Source organism: Mustelus asterias, chromosome 16 (assembly GCF_964213995.1).
Source record: "Mustelus asterias chromosome 16, sMusAst1.hap1.1, whole genome shotgun sequence".
NCBI classification, from domain to species: domain Eukaryota; kingdom Metazoa; phylum Chordata; class Chondrichthyes; order Carcharhiniformes; family Triakidae; genus Mustelus; species Mustelus asterias.
In genome coordinates, this window is record NC_135816.1 from 13,569 (window position 1) to 33,944 (window position 20,376).

The 20,376-nt window shown below is 44.8% G+C and overlaps 1 protein-coding gene across 4 annotated transcripts in view; it reads right to left on the reverse strand.

Moving 5' to 3' along the window:
* Positions 1-4,286: 4,286 nt before the first annotated feature.
* arap3 (ArfGAP with RhoGAP domain, ankyrin repeat and PH domain 3) overlaps positions 4,287-20,376 on the reverse strand; it is a 482,966-nt gene continuing 466,876 nt past the window's right edge. For 3 of the 4 annotated variants that reach the window (XM_078231730.1, XM_078231727.1, XM_078231728.1), the window contains 2 exons: positions 11,671-11,709; positions 4,287-7,423 (listed from right to left, as the gene is read on the reverse strand). In XM_078231730.1, coding sequence (XP_078087856.1) covers positions 7,157-7,423; positions 11,671-11,709 — 306 coding nt within the window. In that variant the 3' untranslated portion in view covers positions 4,287-7,156. The remainder of the gene's footprint in view (positions 7,424-11,670; positions 11,710-20,376) is intronic. The other variant, XM_078231729.1, reaches the window with a different exon arrangement.

The following is a 20,376-nucleotide window of genomic DNA, read 5'->3' on the forward strand; positions in this document are numbered from 1 at the left end:
TGTACGGAGCCTGGGCCGACATCGCTCCCTGCTCGGACGACTCTGCGACCTGCACTACGACGATCGCGACGACGGATCAAGCCACCGGTTCGTCTGGACTTGTGATATTGTTTCCGCTTCACCCCCGTGTTGTTTTTTTTAAAAGGAAGGGGTGAATGTGGTGGACCTCAGTTGTGCCTTTGTCCTATATGGACCACCGTTGTGTGTGTTTGTCATACCTGGACACATCCCCTTCCAGTTTGGTTCCTCCCCTCAGCACCTAGTATAAAGGTGGCTGTCTCCTCCCCCTTGTTCAGTCCAGGTCGGTTATTTGTTGGGATCTGCTCCTGATTCTGTTGTGAATAAAAGCCTACACTTATATTGGCATATCGGTAGTCTTTCGCCTTATTGATAGCGCATCAGTGCACACACAAGCTCCCTTACCCTCAGCCTGCTCCTGTGGAACAATGAGGCTGAAACCTCCAAGTTAAGCACTTTTAAACCCTCCAAAACCTTCCCAGGCTGCTGCTGGGCCTATTTCCTGTTTAGAAAAAAAAACCTCCGATTTTTTTCACTAATTTAACTGAAAAAGTAATTAAATAAATTAGTGCACACACAAGCTCCCTTACCCTCAGCCTGCTCCTGTGGAACAATGAGCAAAAGCAGCTCAGGAACCTACACATATGGCCTCGACCTTAGAGAGAATTGTGAATGAAACTAGAGACGGGTTTGAGGAGGTGAGCACTGCCATCTCTGAAGTATCAGCCGAAGTTGTAGCTATCCGGACTGTTGCTTTACAGAACTGATTGGCACTTGATTATGTATTGGCTTTTCAGGGAGGAACGTGCACTGTAATTGGATCTGAATGCTGCACATATATCCCAGATGGTTCAGAAAATATAACTCGTTTGGCAGATCATATCAAACGAGTGGCAATGATAATACAAGGTGAAGGGAGCCAATATCATAATTATAACCCTCCGGGATGGCTAGGGCAATGGTTTGGGTCGTGGGGATCATACTTGATGCATGGGTTGCTTGTATTAACTGTCATTGTTATCGTTTGTTGTGTTAGTATAGCATTATTGAACTCTTGTTGTCAAACTGTTACCACCCGAATTATGCCGAGTACATGTGTACGAACAGAGGGGGCAGACCTCCTGATGAAGGAGTTAGGCCCATATGCTGGTAATGTTTGGCTCTAAATTGGTCATGGGGCCATGTTTTGAACTTGGCCCCAACCAAAAGGGGGGATTGAAGAAAGAGTTAATGTATTTTGTGCCTGAAGGGAAAGGGTTAATGTATTTTGTACCTAAAGGGTTGAACTTTGTACTTAGAATGTATCACAAGCATAACCCTTCATTGTGGCTAATTTCCCTCAGGTTTATACTGCTTTTGACATGAATAAAAGTTATTCTTGTTTGTACTGCTTCTGACATTAATACCAGTTAACTTTTATTTTGTAACAATAGATAATCAATGGAAATGTGAATGTGTTTGTGAAGTCTTACCTTTCCTACAAGTTTGTGTGTGGTTTGCGGAAGACAGGCAATTACATGCTGTGGATCGCGATATCAGCCGTTTGAAGAGGAACTCCCGCTGAGGCAGCTGGACGAGCGTCGGAACTTCAAAAGGGAACCGCGGGAAGAACAGGAAACAGAAGACCTGCACTTCATGTGCTGAGGATGCCAGATACACTGGTTTATGGTCAAGAAGCTATCAATGTATTTCTTGTAGTTGGTCTGGAAGTTTGCTTCGTGACCAGCAGTTGTAAATTGTATTTCCGAGTCGTGACTGGACTGGGGTTGATTCGTGACCAGTATTAGAAGCCATGCTGCATATACATCCCCACTTTTCTGTGTTCAGAGAGAACTTTAACTTCCGCTTTCAAGGGGTCAAGTCCTGTGAGAATAAAGCCTGACTGTATTTTGACTCAGACTTCAGAGGCATTTTTACCTACTTCACTTACCACTACAGATGTTAGCATGCTCCTAAGTGCATCCAACTGCTGCTCCAACCAATCCATGTGCTCTGTGAGGACTTGCGATTGGGTGCACTTTCTGCAGATGTAGTTTTCCGGGATGCTGGACGCCTCACGAATCTCCCACATCTCACAGACGAAGCACTTAACCTGCTGACCTACATTTTGACCACAAATGAATTTATTTACAAATAAAACACTTAAAACTTTGTTACAATTAACTATACAGTCCCTAGTGCTAGACTTCCACTATATTAATAGCTAAATACACACAATTCATATACTATTTCATTAGTTTTTTAAAAACTGATTATTTATCCCTCTTGATCTGAAATCAAATTAAAATCAGTGGTTTCAATCAGTAACTTAGAATAGATTTTCAAATTTAGCCCAGACTCCCTTCCAACCAATCAGGCCACAGTCTCCTGTGATGTCACTTTACAGGTTTTTTCAAATTATGAAACAAAGTCTACCCGTTACCCAGAATGAAGGCCGCAAATCCCCGAAGTATTTATACTCTTACCATTACCCAGCTATCTCTCTGTCTGTCCCGGCTCTGCTCCCTCCCGGAATGAAGGCCGTGAATCCCCGAAGTAAAGTATTTATACTTTTACCGTTACCTGGCTGTTTCTCTGACAATCAGCTCTTTCCCTTGTGTCCTCTACTACTGCAGCAAGGCAAGACAACACCTTGTTTTTACCTCCTCACAGTGCACATGCGGCAGCATGTGCTTATGAGGGAGGGAGGAATGGACTTTGGAGATGGCATGGGTGCTAATGATGATGGGGTGGCTCCAAGTTGTCCAGCTAAGGAGGCACCAACTGGGGGAAAATTAGTTTAGGTATGGCTTTGGAAGAAGGTCAATAGGAATGGGGATACTTCATCTCATGACTTTCTTGTCTTTCTCTCCCAAAGATTATGGACTCATAACACAGAGAGGATTCTGACCTTGGACACGTGTCCATCACCAGCTTCCAGAGCAGCAGGCACCATCCCAGAGACCACACTCAGCTGGGTGTTGAGCAGATTTAGACTGGGGAGCTCTGAGCAAAGAGCATACCACCAGTGTGCACAAGAAGTGTTGGAGATAGAGATGTTTGTGCATAGGTCACCCTGGAGTCAGGTGGAGCCTTCCAAGTTTGGTTTATGGGCCAGTGATGCAGAGCCTCGGGTATTTCCCTTTTGGACTGAGTATTTGGACCTGCAGGGAAAGATAAGTGACTGACTGGAAACATTGCAAGCCCACACACTTCAAAAGGAGAACTCTGTTGTGGTCATAATCTCAACCATGTTTTAGGTTGGGCAGCTTATGTTGAGGAACCACAAAAGACTGGCCAACCCAGAGATGAGTCCCATGTGGCTGTTAAAGAAGATGTGGGCACTCAGTATAATGGCCTCATGGGTGGCAGGTCAGTGGCTCGAGTGGATGCAGCTGCACCCCAGCACCACCACCCATCAAGATATTGGGATACCAGGACTGAGCAATCAAAGTGGGATGCAGGGAAACCCAGGCATTCTGGGAGAATTTCATCCTCCTCAGATCCGCTGTGGGTTGAAGACGGGAATGGGTTAATGAATCTTGTAACACTTAAGCATTTAGACTCACCTCTGTAATACTTAAGAGATTCGTGAGAAGTACTGTAGCATTCATTGTTTTTGTTAGAATTCATTGTTTTCGTGCATCCAGACCAGATAAGAAGAACAGCTATCCCTATTATCTCCAGCTTATTGTATTTAGGAATGCGGTTAACACAGCCTCTTTAATACGGTGAAGCTGACATGTATGCCTTCTGTCTTCGTATAACAATAGATTTATATATATTCATTATATGCTATGCATCTATACTATTTTAAACTGATATAAATTGCTATAATAGGCTCTTGTGTTTTAGTTAACTTGTTTGTGCAAAACCTGTGATGTTGTTTCAAGGCTGTGCATAATGTAGAGGGATAGAACAGAAACAATCGCGGCGTTGGAGATTGCCGCGATTGCACAAACTACGCAAAGAAAGAAACTGCCGATGCAGCAAGGATCCCACAATGAATAACGAACAGTGACAGACATCCTGGAGAATTGCAAATGTAATAAGGGGCGGGAACCGGGATGTATAAAACTCTGTTCTTACTTGTGTTCGAGAAGAAAGGCTGGGGGTCCGCTGTTAGGAACCTGCGTTCTCCCACAATTGTGAAAATAAACACTGCATTTTGACCTACAATTAGTCTTAGAGGTATTATTACCTACTACAGGGTCATGGTGATGTTTAAATAAGTTATAATACATCGGGTAAGATAAAAACTGTAGAGTGAACCAGAAACCTTTATCTGTGCAAAATCTTTAATATTTACAATACATTTACAGAATATTGGACTTTCCGTGCTATGAAATGTCTTTTACTGTCCCGCATCTCAATTGAGCACTGCACCAATTAGCTTTCATCAATCACCATTTGTCTTCATTCAGGATGTTTCCAATGTTCTTCCCTTAAGTCTCAGAATCATCACAGTTTCTCATCATATGAATTGCTTTGATTCAGAATGTCTTTGGCAATGAGGTCACCCTGGTTCCTCTGGATCCTGTGGTGAACATGACGCTTTAGGCCACTGCTGCATCAATGCCTCTCCATTTTGAAGGTGGCTTGGTGCTGCAACCACATCAGAAAAAAAAAGTGGGACACTGACTGTTGAGAACTCCGAGGCTGCGATGTTGCCTGTTGATGACAGGTCCACAGTTTGTGCTGGGTGTGGCTTGTAGACCAGTGCACTCCGTTCCTGGCAGAAAGTCCCTAGGCTGCAAGCAGACTTTGCAGTTTGAGAAGTTGAAAAAAAACTCAAAGAAAGATGTCTAATCCACACTCTTCTGATCTGGCAGAAGTGATCAGACCTCAAATTAGGACAGCCTTTTTTAAAAGCTTCTAAAAATCCATGCCAACACATGAAGGTAGTGTGTGGAAGAAATAGAATTGTGATAACCCCCAGGACTTGCATGGGGAATCTCTGATTGACCACCCTGTAGGACTCGTAGAATACGAGCTCCCTGGTGATTGGTAATTACAACCAGGTGGAGCTTGCATACCGAGCCCTGTATAAAGCAGGCCCCTGAGTGGATCCTTTGTTGTATTGCCCTGGGTGGGACCAGTTGTGTTCACCACAGGCTTGTGGTTTTTGTTCTACTTTATTTTGCACAATAAAGTACTGTCCCTTTACAGCCGACTCCTGGAGTTATTATAAGAATTTTCCTGTGGTCCTCACATTGAGAACCTTGACCTTGAAAGGAATGCGTGTGTTTTGTACTCAAGATCCTCCTGACACACCAAAAAGCCACAAGAAAATGGATCTAGAAAACAGGAAAACTGCATTAAGCCATCTCAGTGGCCACTGCACTGAGGAGCCAGGGTAAGCACAGCATCTGGGGTCACTGGGGTCATGTTAGCAGGTCTCAGTGAGTGGGTTGGAGACTGGGTTTGAGAGGTCAGGAGGGAGAGGGTTAAAGAATGGGGGATGACCTGGAGGGGTACCCCTGCTTGGCCCAGAAATAAGTTACTCTTCATTAGCTAAAACTGGAGCTGATTGTGGTTACGCTACAGACATAGGAAATGGAGAGATAAAATCTGGTATGTTTATCACAGAACAGGTCAAAAACGATGACAAGAGACTGGAAACACGAGAGATCAAAATAAATCGAACACTTATTACATGGTTAGCGTCATATTGGACATAAGGTTTAGCACCATCTTTTACAGCTGTGGTCCATTTACCCATTTCCTTCAGTCTTGATCTGGTCAAGTCAAGATTCTCTACATGCTTTCAAGTATTGTTAAACTATCGTATTTCTCATTCCAATTCTGTCGGGGAATGAGATTAGGTCAATTGTTTCTTCAGAGAGCTAGTGCAGACTCGATGGGCCAAATGGCCTCCTTCTGAAAATATTTTACAATTCCCTGATATTTCCCATCTGAGAGCTTCTAAAAACCCACGGTCAGCTTCATCTAACCATTTCTCGCCGAAACTCTGGCTGGGAGCTTCCACTCTCGCTGTGGGGGGTTTCCCTGTGGTGGATGCAGTGGGCTATTCAAATCTTTGTTGACTTTGGCAGGACTGGAAGACCCTGCCCGTGGAAGTAGTTGGAAAATATTATCCTTTGAATCGAGTAGTGTTTTGCACAAACATAATGATATTTTCACCTTTGTTTTCCAATGTGAAACTTGACAACATTATTTAAACAACCAAGAATAATGGATGGCAGTGGGAACTGAAATGTCCCTCAATGGGGAACGCATAGAGAGAAAAAACATTACATCACAGCTTCACTCTTGACAATCTTGCTGTCATCAGAAAAAGAGAAAACATTGTGTTAACCATGGATTCTGGAAACTGAAAAGAAGAGGATATTGAAAAGTTTACTTTGTTTGATGTGGATGGTTCTTTTTATCTCCTGAAGGCAATTTACTCAAAGCCCATAATCTACAGATATCAATCAATTATTCTGTCGGTTTCTGATTGGAAACTGCTGAAGTTCCCACTGTCAGGGCCATGAAATGGGCTTTGAACCAACTCTCTGAACGTGGTGCCAAGCATGAAAAGAATCCAAGAAATGAAAGTGGAACAGTTGAGAGAAGGAAGAAATACAGTGAGGTGGAAATCCATCAAAGCTGCAACTGTCTTCTGCTAAAATTTTGATTTTCTCTGCGCACCTTGTGTAACTGACATTGCAAGACTTGTCATATTTTTACTAATAGTATGCTGAGTAGATATTTCCCCAAATTGACATGCTTTGATTTTGGACAATCCTAGGTTAAACTTGTACACAAATCTCAAAGACAACTTTGTATCTTCCATTTAAGAAGACTATTGGTTCATTGTCAAGTCATTAAAAACACAACTAAAACCATAACATTATTCAATTTATATAATTCAATGAACGTGATATATGATGGTCACATGATCAGCTAGATCCCGATGTATGAACATATATATATATATATATATATAATATATATACACAGTGGTTGTTAAAAACGTTGCTTTTAGTTTGGTTTCTTTTCTGTTATCATTAAGATTTGTCACCTGCCCTGATATCGTCAAACTTCAGCAATTTGGGTTTGCTTTCTGCATGACTCTTGTCAGTATCATACAACAGGAAGAAAAGGTTAGGCAGAATTCCTTTTCTCAGTAAATTATCAGAATTTCCAGCATTTATTATAACTTGGTAATGTCATGTTGAAGCTCATTCTTTCTATGAATGGCAGAACTCAGTTCCTGCAGGAATTTGTCCTGTGCAGGCAAGTTTGGAACCGTGTTTGTCTTTAGCTGTGCCACAAGGATTGGCGTGGGATCCACTGAAGTGATGTCCTGGTTCATCGATAACATCACATTAACATCCTGTACCTCCTCGTATACGGGTTCAGCATTAGCATTCTCATCTTTCTGCTGTTGTTCAAACAGGTCATGTTGCATCTTCATTGGCTAAAAGGAAGCAAAGTAAACTCAGAAAAGTATAAATTAAACAAGGCTTCCAGATACTAATCCATTCAGTAAAAGTTCAGAGACATTTCTTATCAATTTCTTCTAAGGTCTAGGATTTTTCTTCACAAACTTCTCGTCGAGGAACATGCAATTTCCAGGATTATGCAATGTCTAAGGATATTTGTGAGAGTGTGATCTTATAGAGGTCTACAAAATAATAAAGAACAAAGAACAAAGAAAATTAAGCACAGGAACAGGCCCTTCAGCCCTACAAGCCTGCACCGACCATGCTGCCTGACTGAACTAAAACCCCCTACCCTTCCGGGGACCATATCCCTCCATTCCCATCCTATTCATGTATTTGGTAAAATGCCCCTTAAAAGTCACTATCGTATCTGCTTCCACTACCTCCCCCGGCAACGAGTTCCAGGCACCCACCATTCTCTGTGTAAAGAACTTGCCTCGAATATCTCCTTTAAACCTTGCCCCTCATACCTTAAACCTATGCCCCGGAGCAATTGAATCTTCCAGCCTGGGAAAAAGCTTCTGAATATCCACTCTGTCCATGCCCCTCATAATTTTGTAGACTTCTATCAGGTCCCCCCTCAACCTCCGTCGTTCCAGTGAGAACAAACCAAGTTTCTCCAACTCTCCTCATAGCTAATGCCCTCCATACCAGGCAACATCCTGGTAAATCATTTCTGTACCCTCTCCAAAGCCTCCACATCCTTCTGGTAGTGTGGCGACCAGAATTGAACACTATATTCTAAGTGCTGCCTAACTAAGGTTCTATAAAGCTGCAACATGATTTGCCAATTTTTAAACTCAGTGCCCCGACCAATGAAGGCAAGCATGCCATATGCCTTCTTGACTAGCTTCTCCACTTGTGTTACCACTTTCAGTGACCTGTGTACCTGTACACCCAGATCCCTCTGTCTATCAATACTCTTAAGGGTTCTGCCATTTACTGTATATTTCCCATCTGTACTGGACCTTCCAAAATGCATTACCTCACATTACCTTCATGCACCAGTCTGCCATGAAGGACCTTGTGAAAGGTCTTACTAAAGTAGACAACATCCACTGCCCTACCCTCATCAATCATCTTCGTCACTTCCTCGAAAAATTCAATCAAGTGAGTGAGACATGACCTCCCCTTCACAAAACCATGTTGCCTCACTTTAATACGTCCACTTATTTGCATTTGGGAATAAATCTTGTCTCAAAGAATCCACTCAAATAATTTCCCTAAAACTGATGTAAGGCTCATCGTTCTGTAATTACCTGGATTATTCTTGCTACTCTTTTTAAACAAAGAAACAGCATTGGCTATTCTACAGTCCTCTGGGACTTCCCCTGCAGCCAGTGAGGATACAAAGATTTCTCTCAAGGCCCCAGCAATTTCCTCCCTTGCCTCTCTCAGTATTCTGGGGTATTTCCCATCAGGCCCTGGGGACTTGTCTACCTTAATGTTTCTCCAAAACCCCAATACCTCCTCCTTTTTGATCTCAACATGACTCAAACTATCTACACACCCTTTCCCAGATTCATCATCCATCAAGGCCTTCTCTTTGGTGAATACTGACGCAAAGTACTCATTTAATACCTCACCCATTTCCTCTGGCTCCACGTGTAGATTCCCTCCCTTGTCCTTGAATGGGGCTTCCTTCTCCCTGGCTACCCTCTTGCTCTTTATACATGTATAAAAAGCCTTGGGAATTTCCTTAATCCTGCTGCCCAATGACATTTTGCGACCCCTTTTAGCCCTCCTTACTTCTTGCTTAAGTTTCTTTTTACTTTCCTTGTATTCCACACTTGCTTCGTGTGTTCCTAGCCTCCTCGCCTTGACAAATGCTTTCTTTTCCTCTTTGACTAGTCTCACAATATCTCTCATTATCCAAGGCTCCCAAAACTTGCCATACTTTTCCTTCATCCTTTCAGGAATGTGCCGGTCCTGAATCTCTATCAACTTACAATTAAAAGCCTCCCATATGCCAGATTTTGATTTGCCCTCAAACATTTGCCCTGAATCTACATTCTTCAGTTCCTGCTGAATATTGTTATAATTAACCTGCCCCCAATTTAGCACCTTCACCTGAGGACTACACTTAATGTTATCCATTGGTACCTTAAAGCTTACTGAATTGTGGTCACTGTTCCCAAACTGCTCCCCCATTGAAACGTCGACCACCTGGCGAGGCTCATTCCCCAATACGAGGTCCAGTACAGCCCCTTCCCTAGTTGGACTATCTATATACCATTTCAAGAAGCCCTCCTAGATGTTCCTTACAAACTCTGCACCATCCACGCCCTTAGCACTAAGTGAGTCCCAGTCAATATAGAGGAAGTTAAAATCTCCCACCACAACAACCTTGTTACTTTTACACCTTGCCAAAATCTGCCTACATATCTGTTCTTCTATCTCCCGCTGGTTGTTGGGTGGCCTATAGTAAACCCCCAACATTGTGACTACACCCTTCCTATTCCTGAACTCTGCCCATATTGCCTCGCTGTATGAGCCCTCTGAGATGTCCTCCCACAGTACAGCTGTGATATTCTCCTTAACTAATAGTGTAACTCCCCCACCCCTTTTACATCCCCCTCTATCATCTGGAACGTTAAGCTGCCAATCCTGTCCTTCCCTTAACCAATTCTCTGTAATAGCAACAACATCATAGTTCCAAGTACTAATCCAAGTTCTAAGTTCAACTGCTTTACCTTTACACTTCTTGCATTGAAACAATGGAACTTCAGTCCACCAGGCCCTCTTTGATTAGCAACCACACCCTGCCTGCTCTTTCTCTTTGTCTTACTGGCCCTACTTTCTGGTTCCTTCAGTTAATTCACCTTTGCTTTGGTTCCCGCCTCCCTGAGGTGGGAATGAGGAGCATAGATCAGCTAGATAATCAACATCTTTTCTCAAAGGTAGGGGAGTCTAAAACTAAACGGCATAGGTTTAAGGTGAGAGGGGAGAGATACAAAAGGGTCCAGAGGGGCAATTTTTTCACACAGGGGCTGATGAGAGTTTGGAACAAGCTGCCAGAGGTAGTATCAGAGACAGGTACAATTTTGTCTTTTAAAAAGCATTTAGACAGTTACATGGATAAGATGGGTATAGAGGGATACGGGCCAAATGTGGGCAACTGGGACTAGCATGGTGGTTAAAAAAAAGGACGGCATGGTCAAGTTGGGCCGAAGGGCTTGTTTCCATGCTGTAAACGTCTATGACTCTCTGACTCTGATCAGGTCCAGCACAGCTCCCTCCCTGGTTGGAACCACCACATACTGATTTAAAGAGTTCTCCTGTACACATTTCAAGAAATCTACTCCATCCAAAGCCCTTAACACTGTGTATATCCCAGTTAATGTCGGGAATGTTGAAATCACCTAATTCAACAACCCTATTGTTGTTGTTTTTACACACCTCCACAAACTGTGCACATATTTGCTTCTCAATATCCCGTTGACTATCTGGGGGTCTATAATAAACACCTGACAACGCAGCTGCCTCCTTTTTATTCCTAACTTCTACCTACAAAGCTTCATTTGATTCCCTCTCCAAGGTATCATCTCTCCTTACTGCAGTAACTGACTCCTTAACTAATAATGCAATGCCTCCTCCTTGCCTTATCCTTTCAGTTGAATGTTACTATACTTTGTCCACCCAGTTGTGAGGCTGCCCCTGAACATACCAAGGCTTCCATAGGGTTTAACCCAGACAGATCTGGGTTCTTCCCTGCAGTCTCCAACCCCTTCCCCGCTGCCAATTTGCTTCTGCATTTCATTCCTCAATATCAGGAATATCAAGGCTACTGCGATTAAAAGATTATTTTTTAAGATTGTAAAATACTTTTTTTTGGATGTTCAGTATGATGGAATGATATTTCTCTCATGGACAAACTCAATCAAGTAGAATACATGGAAAGGAATAGACCAGCTAGATATCTAATGCAACAAGGGCATAGAATGCCTCAATGGATCTGGTGCAAAATTTATACAAAATTTTAAAACCTCTTACAAGGCGAAGTGTCCAATGATGGAAAGAAATGTCACCATCAAACAGAATTGAACAAATAATTCTTACGTTATCAAAGCACATACACAGATAACATCCAATGGGGTGACATTGGTATATAGGTGCATGAACATGTTATTACACTAATATAACCATGCACAAAAACCTCTTTGAAAAATAGTATCAAGCTTTGCGACTTATCATTGTCAGGCAGGAGCACAGATGTACTTACAAAAAACATTGAGAGGGTTCTTCGAGCATGTAGGCGTCGCTAGAAGGAAATAGGCACAGAGACAATAAGCAGAGCTAAAAGCACAAATATGCACAGAAACTCAACAGGGTGGTCTCTTTCAACACTCAGATAGTCTAAATGTAAGAATTACATATTATATTGTTAACTTGTAAGGAAGACACGTTACTTCACACCATTTTATATTTATGTTTGAGAGAAGAGAAAGGATCACATCACCAAAATACAATGAATGTGATGAGGAAAATCCCTCAGTTAGTTGCTTCCTAAAAATTAGATTCGGAAATCAGGAAATCTTTATAAAGGGACCAAAGCAATTCTTTGCTCCAAGAGGCTGTGGATGTTTCATCAATTGAAACCTTCAAGACAAAGGTCAATAGTTTTTTGTTAGGTGAGGGCAGATCGGGACGTGGTATTAAATTGACGAAATGAACCGGCGGTACAGATCTTACTGAATAGCACAACAAGCTTGAGAGGATGCCATTCTTAAACTGCTATTGTTCATCTTCTGTATGGATTTATTCATCCTTCGAACTAACGCAACTATGGCTCAGTGGGTAATTCTCTCCAGGTCAGCAGCTTTGAGTTCAAGTTCCACACCAAGAAGAGTGGTAGTGGTTGGACATTCAGGCTTCCAAGCTTGTGCTGTCATTCTTAAAATCATGATTGATCTGATTGTGGTCTCAACTCCACTTTTCTGCCTGTGCCCAATAACCCTCGACTCCCTTGTTGACCAAAAATCTAGCTAACTCAGCCTTGAATATGCTCAATGACCCGACCTTCACTGCTCTCAGAATTGCAGCTTTCCACAAACTTCTGAGAGGAAAGAAAATCTCCTTGTCTCAATTTTAAATGGGAAACCCTGAATTTTTAAAACTGCGTCCTTAGTTCTAAACTGTCCCATAAGGGGAAATATCCCCTCAGCATCCACCGTCCAGCATCAAGTTCCCTCAGAATCTGAGATGTTTCAATAACATCTTATTAGAACCATAGAACCATAGAAAATTACAGCTCAGAAACAGGCCTTTTGGCCCTTCTTGTCTGTGCCGAACCATTTTATGCCTAGTTCCACTGACCTGCACTTGGACCATATCCCTCCACACCCCTCTCATCCATGAACCCGTTAAAATGCATTACCTCACATTTGTCCGGATTAAACTCCATTTGCCATCTCTCCACCCAAGTCTCCAACCGATCTATATCTTGCTGTACCCTCTGATGGTCCTCATCGCTATCCAAAATTCCACCAACCTTTGTGTCATCCACAAACTTACTAATCAAACCCCCAGTTATATTCTCCTCTAAATCATTTATATATATTACAAACAGCAAAGGTCCCAGCACTGAACCGTGAGGAACGTCACTTGTCACAGCCCTCCATTCAGAAATGCACCCTTCAACTGCTACCCCCTGTCTTCATAGAAACCCTACAGTGCAGAAGGAGGCCATTCGGCCCATCGAGTCTGCACTGACCACAATCCCACCCAGGCCCTACCCCCACACATTTGCCCGCTAATCCCTCTAACCTACACATCCCAGGACTCTAAGGGGCAATTTTTAACCTGGCCAATCAACCTAACCCGCACATCTTTGGACTGTGGGAGGAAACCGGAGCACCCGGAGGAAACCCATGCAGACACGAGGAGAATGTGCAAACTCCACACAGACAGTGACCCGAGCTGGGAATCGAACCCGGGACCCCGGAGCTGTGAAGCAGCAGTGCTAACCACTGTGCTACCGTGCTGTCTTCTGTGACCGAGCCAGTTTTGTATCCACATTGCCAGCTTACCTCTGACTTTACCTTCTGTACCAGTCTGCCATGAGGGACCTTGTCAAAGGCCTTACTCAAGTCCATGTAGACAACATCCACTGCTCTACCCTCATCAATCATCTTAGTCACTTCCTCGAAAAACTCAATCAAGTGAGTGACACATGACTTCCCCTTCACAAAACCATGTTGCCTCTTGCCAATACGTCCACTTATTTCCAAGTGGACTAAATCCTGTCTCGAAGAATCCTTTCCAATAATTTCCCTACCACTGACGTAAGGCTCACCAACCTGTAATTACCTGGATTATTCTTGCTACCCTTCTTTAACAAAGGAACAACATAGGCTATTCTCCAATCCTCTGGGACCTCCCCTGTAGTCAGTGAGGATACAAGATCTCTCTCAAGGCCCCAGGTGCTCACTTAAGAGGGATTTGAGGAAGAATTTCTTCCCTCAGAGAGTGGTGAATCTTTGTAATTCTTTGCCCCAGGAGGCTGTGGAGGTGGAGACCTTGAACTGAGGCTGAGGTTGATCGGTTTTAATCCATAAGAGAATTAAGGGTTCCAGAGATAAGGCAGGAAATTGGACTTTGAGTGTCAGATCAGCCATGATCTTATTAAATGGTGGAACTGGCTCGAAGGGTAGAATGGCCGACTCCTTTCTGTCTTCTTATGGTCTTATCTTTGAAATCCATTTATTTCTTAAACATATTCAGTTACATGGAAAGCTCCAGTATCTGAGGAGCTGTGAATGCAACTGAACATGGTGCAATTATGCGGCAATTATGCAATGGGCGGCACGGTGGCACAGTGATTAGCACTGCTGCTTCACAGCGCCAGGGACCTGGGTTCGATTCCCAGCTTGGGTTACTGTCTGTGTGGAGTTTGCACATTCTCCACATGTCTGCATGGATTTCCTCTGGGTGCTTCAGTTTCCTCCCACAGTCTGAAAGACCTTCTGGTTAGGTGCATTGACCCGAAAAGGCGCCGCAGTGTGGCGACGAGGGGAATTTCACAGTAACTTCATTGCAGTGTTAATGTAAGCCTTATTTGTGACTAATAAACTCTGTTGTTAAGCAGGGAGGGACAAAGAGGACGAGAGCAATATTTATAGGGAACTCTATAGTTAGGGGTGCAGATCGGTGCTTCTGTGGACGTGAAAGAGACTCCAGGATGGTCTGTTGCCTCCCTGGTGCCAGGGTCCAGGATGTCTCTGAACGGACAGAAAGCATTCTGAAGGGAGAGGATGAACAGCCAGAGGTTGTGGTACATATTGGTACTAACGACACAGGTAGGAAGAGTGATGAGGTCCTGCAGCAGCAGTTTAGGGAGTCAGGTAGAAAGTTAAAAAGCTGGACCTCTAGGGTTGTAATCTCAGGATTACTCCTTGTGCCACGTGCTAGTGAGGCTTGGAATACGAAGATAGTGCAGCTCAACATGTGGCTAAACAGTTGGTGTAGGAGGGAGGGTTTCAGATACCTGGACCATTGGGGTCTCTTCCGGGGCAGATGGGACCTGTACAAAAAGGATGGGCTGCATCTAAACTGGAAGGGCATAAATATCCTGGCCGAGAGGTTTGCTAGTGTCACACAGGGGGATTTAAACTAGTTTTGCAGGAGGGTGGGAACCAAAGCAAAGGTGAATTAGCTGAAAGGGGAAACAGAGAGTAGGCCCGTAAGACTCAGAGAAACAGCAGACAGGGTGGACTGAAGTGCATTTGTTTCAATGCGAGAAGTGTAACAGAGAAGGGTTATAGGCAGTGCAAGAGGGCGGATGGACAGGGAATAGAGAAGGGGAGAGCTCAGACCAAAGGATTGAGATGTGTTTACTTTAATGCCAGGAGTATAGTGAATAAAGGGGATGAGCTCAGAGTGTGGATCGATGCCTGGAAGTGTGATGTGGTGGCCATTACAGAGACTTGGATGTCTCGGAGACAGGACTGGATACTCCAGGTGCCAGGATTTAGATGTTTCAGGAAGGACAGGGAGGCAGGCAAGAGAGGGGGTGGAGTGGCACTGCTGATCAGGGATAGTGTCACAGCTGCAGAGAAGGTGTACGCTGTGGAGGGATTGTCCACCGAGTCTCTGTGGGTGGAAGTTCAGAGTGCGAAGGGGCCGGTCACTTTGCTGGGAGTTTTCTATAGGCCACCCAATAGTAACAGGGAGGTGGAGGAGCAGATAGGGAAACAGATCCTGGAGAGATGCAGTAATAGCAGAGTTGTTGTGATGGGAGACTTTAATTTCCCAAACATAGATTGCAATATCCCTAGGGTAAGGGGATTGGATGGGGAAGAGTTCATTAGGTGTGTTCAGGAGGGTTTCCTGACACAGCATGTGGACAAGCCTACAAGAGGAGAGGCTGTACTTGATCTGATACTGACCAATGAACCTGGACAGGTGTCAGATCTCTCAGTGGGAGGGCATCTTGGGGATAGCGATCATAACTCTATCTCCTTTAGGCTTGCATTGGAAAAAGAGAGGATCAGGCAAGCTAGGAAAGTGTTTATATGGAGTAAGGGGAAATATGAAGACATGAGACAGCAAATTAGAGGAGTAAATTGGAAGGAGGTATTCTCGGGGAAATGTCTGTCTAGAGTTCTACAGGACAACGTTCCGAGCAGACAGGGAGGTGTTGGTCGGTGAAAGAAACCGTGTTGCACGAAAGCTGTGCGGGACCTAGTCGAGAAGAAAAGGAAAGCGTACAAAAGGCTCAGAGAGCTTGGCGAAGATAGGGATTTAGAAGAGTATACGGCTTGTAGGAAAGCACTGAAGAAGGAAATTAGGAGAGCCAGAAGGGGTCACGAGAAGGCCCTGGCAGGTAGGATTAAGGAGAACCCTAAGGCGTTCTATGAATATGTGAAGAGTAAAAGGATGAGACGTGACGGAATAGGGCCTATAAAAGGTGAAGGCAGGAAAGTCTGTACGGAACCAGTAGAAATGGCAGAGGTGCTCAATGAGTATTTTGCCTCGGTTTTCACAGAGGAGAAGGACCTGGGTGGATGTACTGCGGGCGTGCGGTGGACTGAAAGGATTGAGTATGTGGACTTTAAGAAAGAGGTTGTGCTGGAATCTGTGAATGGCATCAAGATAGATAAGTCGCCGGGTCCGGATGGGATGTACCCCAGGTTACTGTGGGAGGCGAGGGAAGAGATTGCAGAGCCTCTGGCGATGATCTTTGCGTCGTCGATGGAGACGGAAGAGGTGCCGGAGGATTGGAGGATTGCGGATGTGGTTCCTATTTTCTAGAAGGGGAATATGGATAGCCCAGGTAATTACCGACCGGTGAGTCTAACCTCAGTGGTTGGTAAACTGATGGAGAAGATCCTGAGGGACAGGATATATGAGCATTTAGAGAGATTTAGTATGCTCAAGAATACTCAGTATGGCTTTGTCAAGGGCAGATCGTGCCTTACGAGCCTGGTGGAGTTCTTCGAAAATGTGACTGAACACATTGACAAAGGGAAGGCGGTAGAGGTGGTTTATATGGATTTTAACAAGGCGTTCGATAAGGTCCCCCATGCAAGGCTTCTGGAAAAGGTGAGAGGGCATGGGATCCAAGGGGCTGCTGCCTGGTGGATCCAGAACTGGCTTGCCCAAAGGAGGCAGACAGTGGGTATAGATGGATCTTTTTCTAAATGGAGGTCGGTCACCAGTGGCGTGCCCCAGGTATCTGTTCTGGGACCCTTGCTGTTTGTCATTTTCATAAATGACCTGGAAGAGGAAGCGGAGGGATGGGTTGGTAAGTTTGCCGATGACACGAAGGTTGGTGGGGTTGTGGATAGTCTGGAGGGATGTCAGAAGTTACAGAGGGACATCGATAGGATGCAAGACTGGGCGGACAAGTGGCAGATGCACTTCAACCCAGATAAATGCGTCATGGTCCATTTTGGTAGGTCAAATGGGATGAAGGAGTACAATATAAAGGGAAAGACTCTTAGTACTGCAGAGGATCAGAAGGACCTTGGGGTCCGGGTCCATAGGACTCTAAAATCGGCCCCGCAGGTGGAGGAGGTGGTTAAGAAGGCGTATGGTGTGCTGGCCTTTATCAATCGAGGGATTGAGTTTAGGAGTCTGGGGATAATGATGCAGCTATATAGGACCCTCGTCAGACTCCACTTGGAGTACTGTGCTCAGTTCTGGTCGCCTCACTATAGGAAAGATGTGGAAAAGATTGAAAGGGTTCAGAGGAGATTTACAAGGATGTTGCCTGGATTGAGTGGCATGCCTTATGAGGATAGGCTGAGGGAGCTCGGTCTTTTCTCCTTGGAGAGACGAAGGATGAGAGGAGACCTAATAGAGGTGTATAAGATGTTGAGAGGCATAGATCGGGTGGACTCTCAGAGGCTTTCTCCCAGGGTGGATATGTCTGCTACGAGAGGACACAGGTTTAAGGTGCTGGGGGGTAGGTACAGGGGAGATGTTAGGGGTAAGTGTTTCACACAGAGGGTGGTGGGCGAGTGGAATCGGCTGCCGTCAGTGGTGGTGGAGGCGAACTCAATAGGGTCTTTTAAGAGATTCCTGGATGAGTACATGGAGCTTAATAGGATGGAGTGTTACAGGTAGGTCTCGAAGGTAGGGATGTGTTCGGCACAACTTGTGGGTCGAAGGGCCTGTTTGTGCTGTAGTTTTTCTATGTTTCTAAGTAACAGGGCGGCACGGTAGCACAGTGGTTAGCACTGCTGTTTCACAGCTCCAGGGTCCCGGGTTCGATTCCCGGCTCGGGTCACTGTCTGTGTGGAGTTTGCACATTCTCCTCGTGTCTGCGTGGGTTTCCTCCGGGTGCTCCGGTTTCCTCCCACAGTCCAAAGATGTGCGGGTTAGGTTGATTGGCCAGGTTAAAAATTGCCCCTTAGAGTCCTGGGATGCGTAGGTTAGAGGGATTAGCGGGGTAAAATATGTGGGGATAGGGCCTGGGTGGGATTGTGGTCGGTGCAGACTCGATGGGCCGAATGGCCTCCTTCTGCACTGTAGGGTTTCTATGATTCTATGAACAGGTAAGGCAGATGAACTGAGAGATTGGATTAGTACTAGGAACTACGATGTTCTTGCCATTACAGAGACTTGGTTAAGGGAAGGACAGGATTGGCAGCTCAGAGTTCCAGGATACAGATGCTTCAGCTGGGATGGAGTGGGATGTAAAAGGGGGAGTTACACCACTGGTTAAGGAGAATATCACAGCTGTACTCCGGGAGGACACCTCAGAGGGCTCATACAGCGAGGCAATATGGGTAGAGCTCAGGAATGGGAAAGATGTAGTCACAATGTTGGGGGTTTACTATAGGCCACCCAACTGCCAGAGGGAGATAGAGGAATAGATATGTAGGCAAATTTTGGCAAGGGTATAAAAGTAACAGGGTTATTGTGGTGGGAGATTTTAACTTCCCCTATATTGACTGGGACTCACTTAGTGCTAGGGGCGTGGATGGGGCAGAGTTTGTAAGGAGCATCCAGGAGGGCTTCTTGAAACAGTATGTAGATAGTCCAACTAGGGAAGGGGCCATACTGGACCTGGTATTGGGGAATGAGCCCAGCCAGGTGGTCGATGTTTCAGTAGGGGAGCAGTTCGGGAACAGTGACCACAATTCAGTAAGCTTTAAGGTTCTGATGGATAAAGATAAGTGTCGTCCTCAAGTTAAGGTGCTAAATTGGGGGAAGGCTAATTACAAGAATATTAGGCCGGAACTGAAGAATGTAGATTGAGGGCAGATGTTTGAGGGCAAATCAACATCTGGCATGTGGGAGGCTTTCAAGTGTCAGTTGATAGGGATTCATGACCGGCACATTCCTGTCAGGATGAAGGATAAGTATGGCAAATTTTGGGAACCATGGATAACGAGAGATATTGTGAGCCTAGTCAAAGAGAAAAAGGAAGCATTTGTCATAGCTAGGAGGCTGGGAAACACACGAAGCAAATAGCAAACTTAAGCAAGGAGTAAGGAGGGCTAAAAGGGGTCACGAAAAAGCATTGGCCAGCAGGATTAAGGAAAATCCCACGGCTTTTTACACATATATAAAGAGCAAGAGGGTAGCCAGGGAGAGGGTTGGCCCACTCAAGGACAAGGGAGGGAATCTAGCCAGAGGAAATGGGTGAGGTATTAAACGAGTACTTTGCACCAGTATTCACCAAAGAGAAGGACTTGGTGGATGATGGCGTGCCGCAGGGATCGGGTGGCGTGCCGCAGGGATCGGTACTCGGGCCGCAACTATTTACCATTTATAGATGATCTGGAGGAGGGGACGGAGTGTAGGGTAACGAAGTTTGCAGACGACACAAAGATAAGTGGAAAAGTGAATCGTGTGGAGGACGGAGAAGATCTGCAGAGAGATTTGGACAGGCTGAGTGAGTGGGCGAGGATATGGCAAATGGAGTATAACGTTGATAAATGCGAGGTTATACACTTTGGAGGAAACAATAACAAATGGGATTACTATCTCAATGGAAACAAATTAAAACATGCTACCGTGCAAAGGGACCTGGGGGGTCCTTGTGCATGAGACACAAAAGCCCAGTCTGCAGGTACAACAGGTGATCAAGAAGGCAAATGGGATGTTGGCCTATATCGCGAGGGGGATAGAATATAAAAGCAGGGATGTCTTGATGCACCTGTACAGGGCATTGGTGAGGCCGCAGCTGGAATACTGTGTGCAGTATTGGTCCCCTTATATGAGGAAGGATATATTGGCATTGGAGGGAGTGCAGAGAAGGTTCACCAGGTTGATACCGGAGATGAGGGGTTTGGATTATGAGGAGAGGCTGAGGAGATTGGGTTTGTACTCGTTGGAGTTTAGAAGGATGAGGGGGGATCTTATGGAGACTTATAAGATAATGCGGGGGCTGGATAAGGTGGAGGCGGAGATATTCTTTCCACTTAGTAAGGAAGTTAAAACTAGAGGACACAGCCTCAAAATAAAGGGGGTCGGT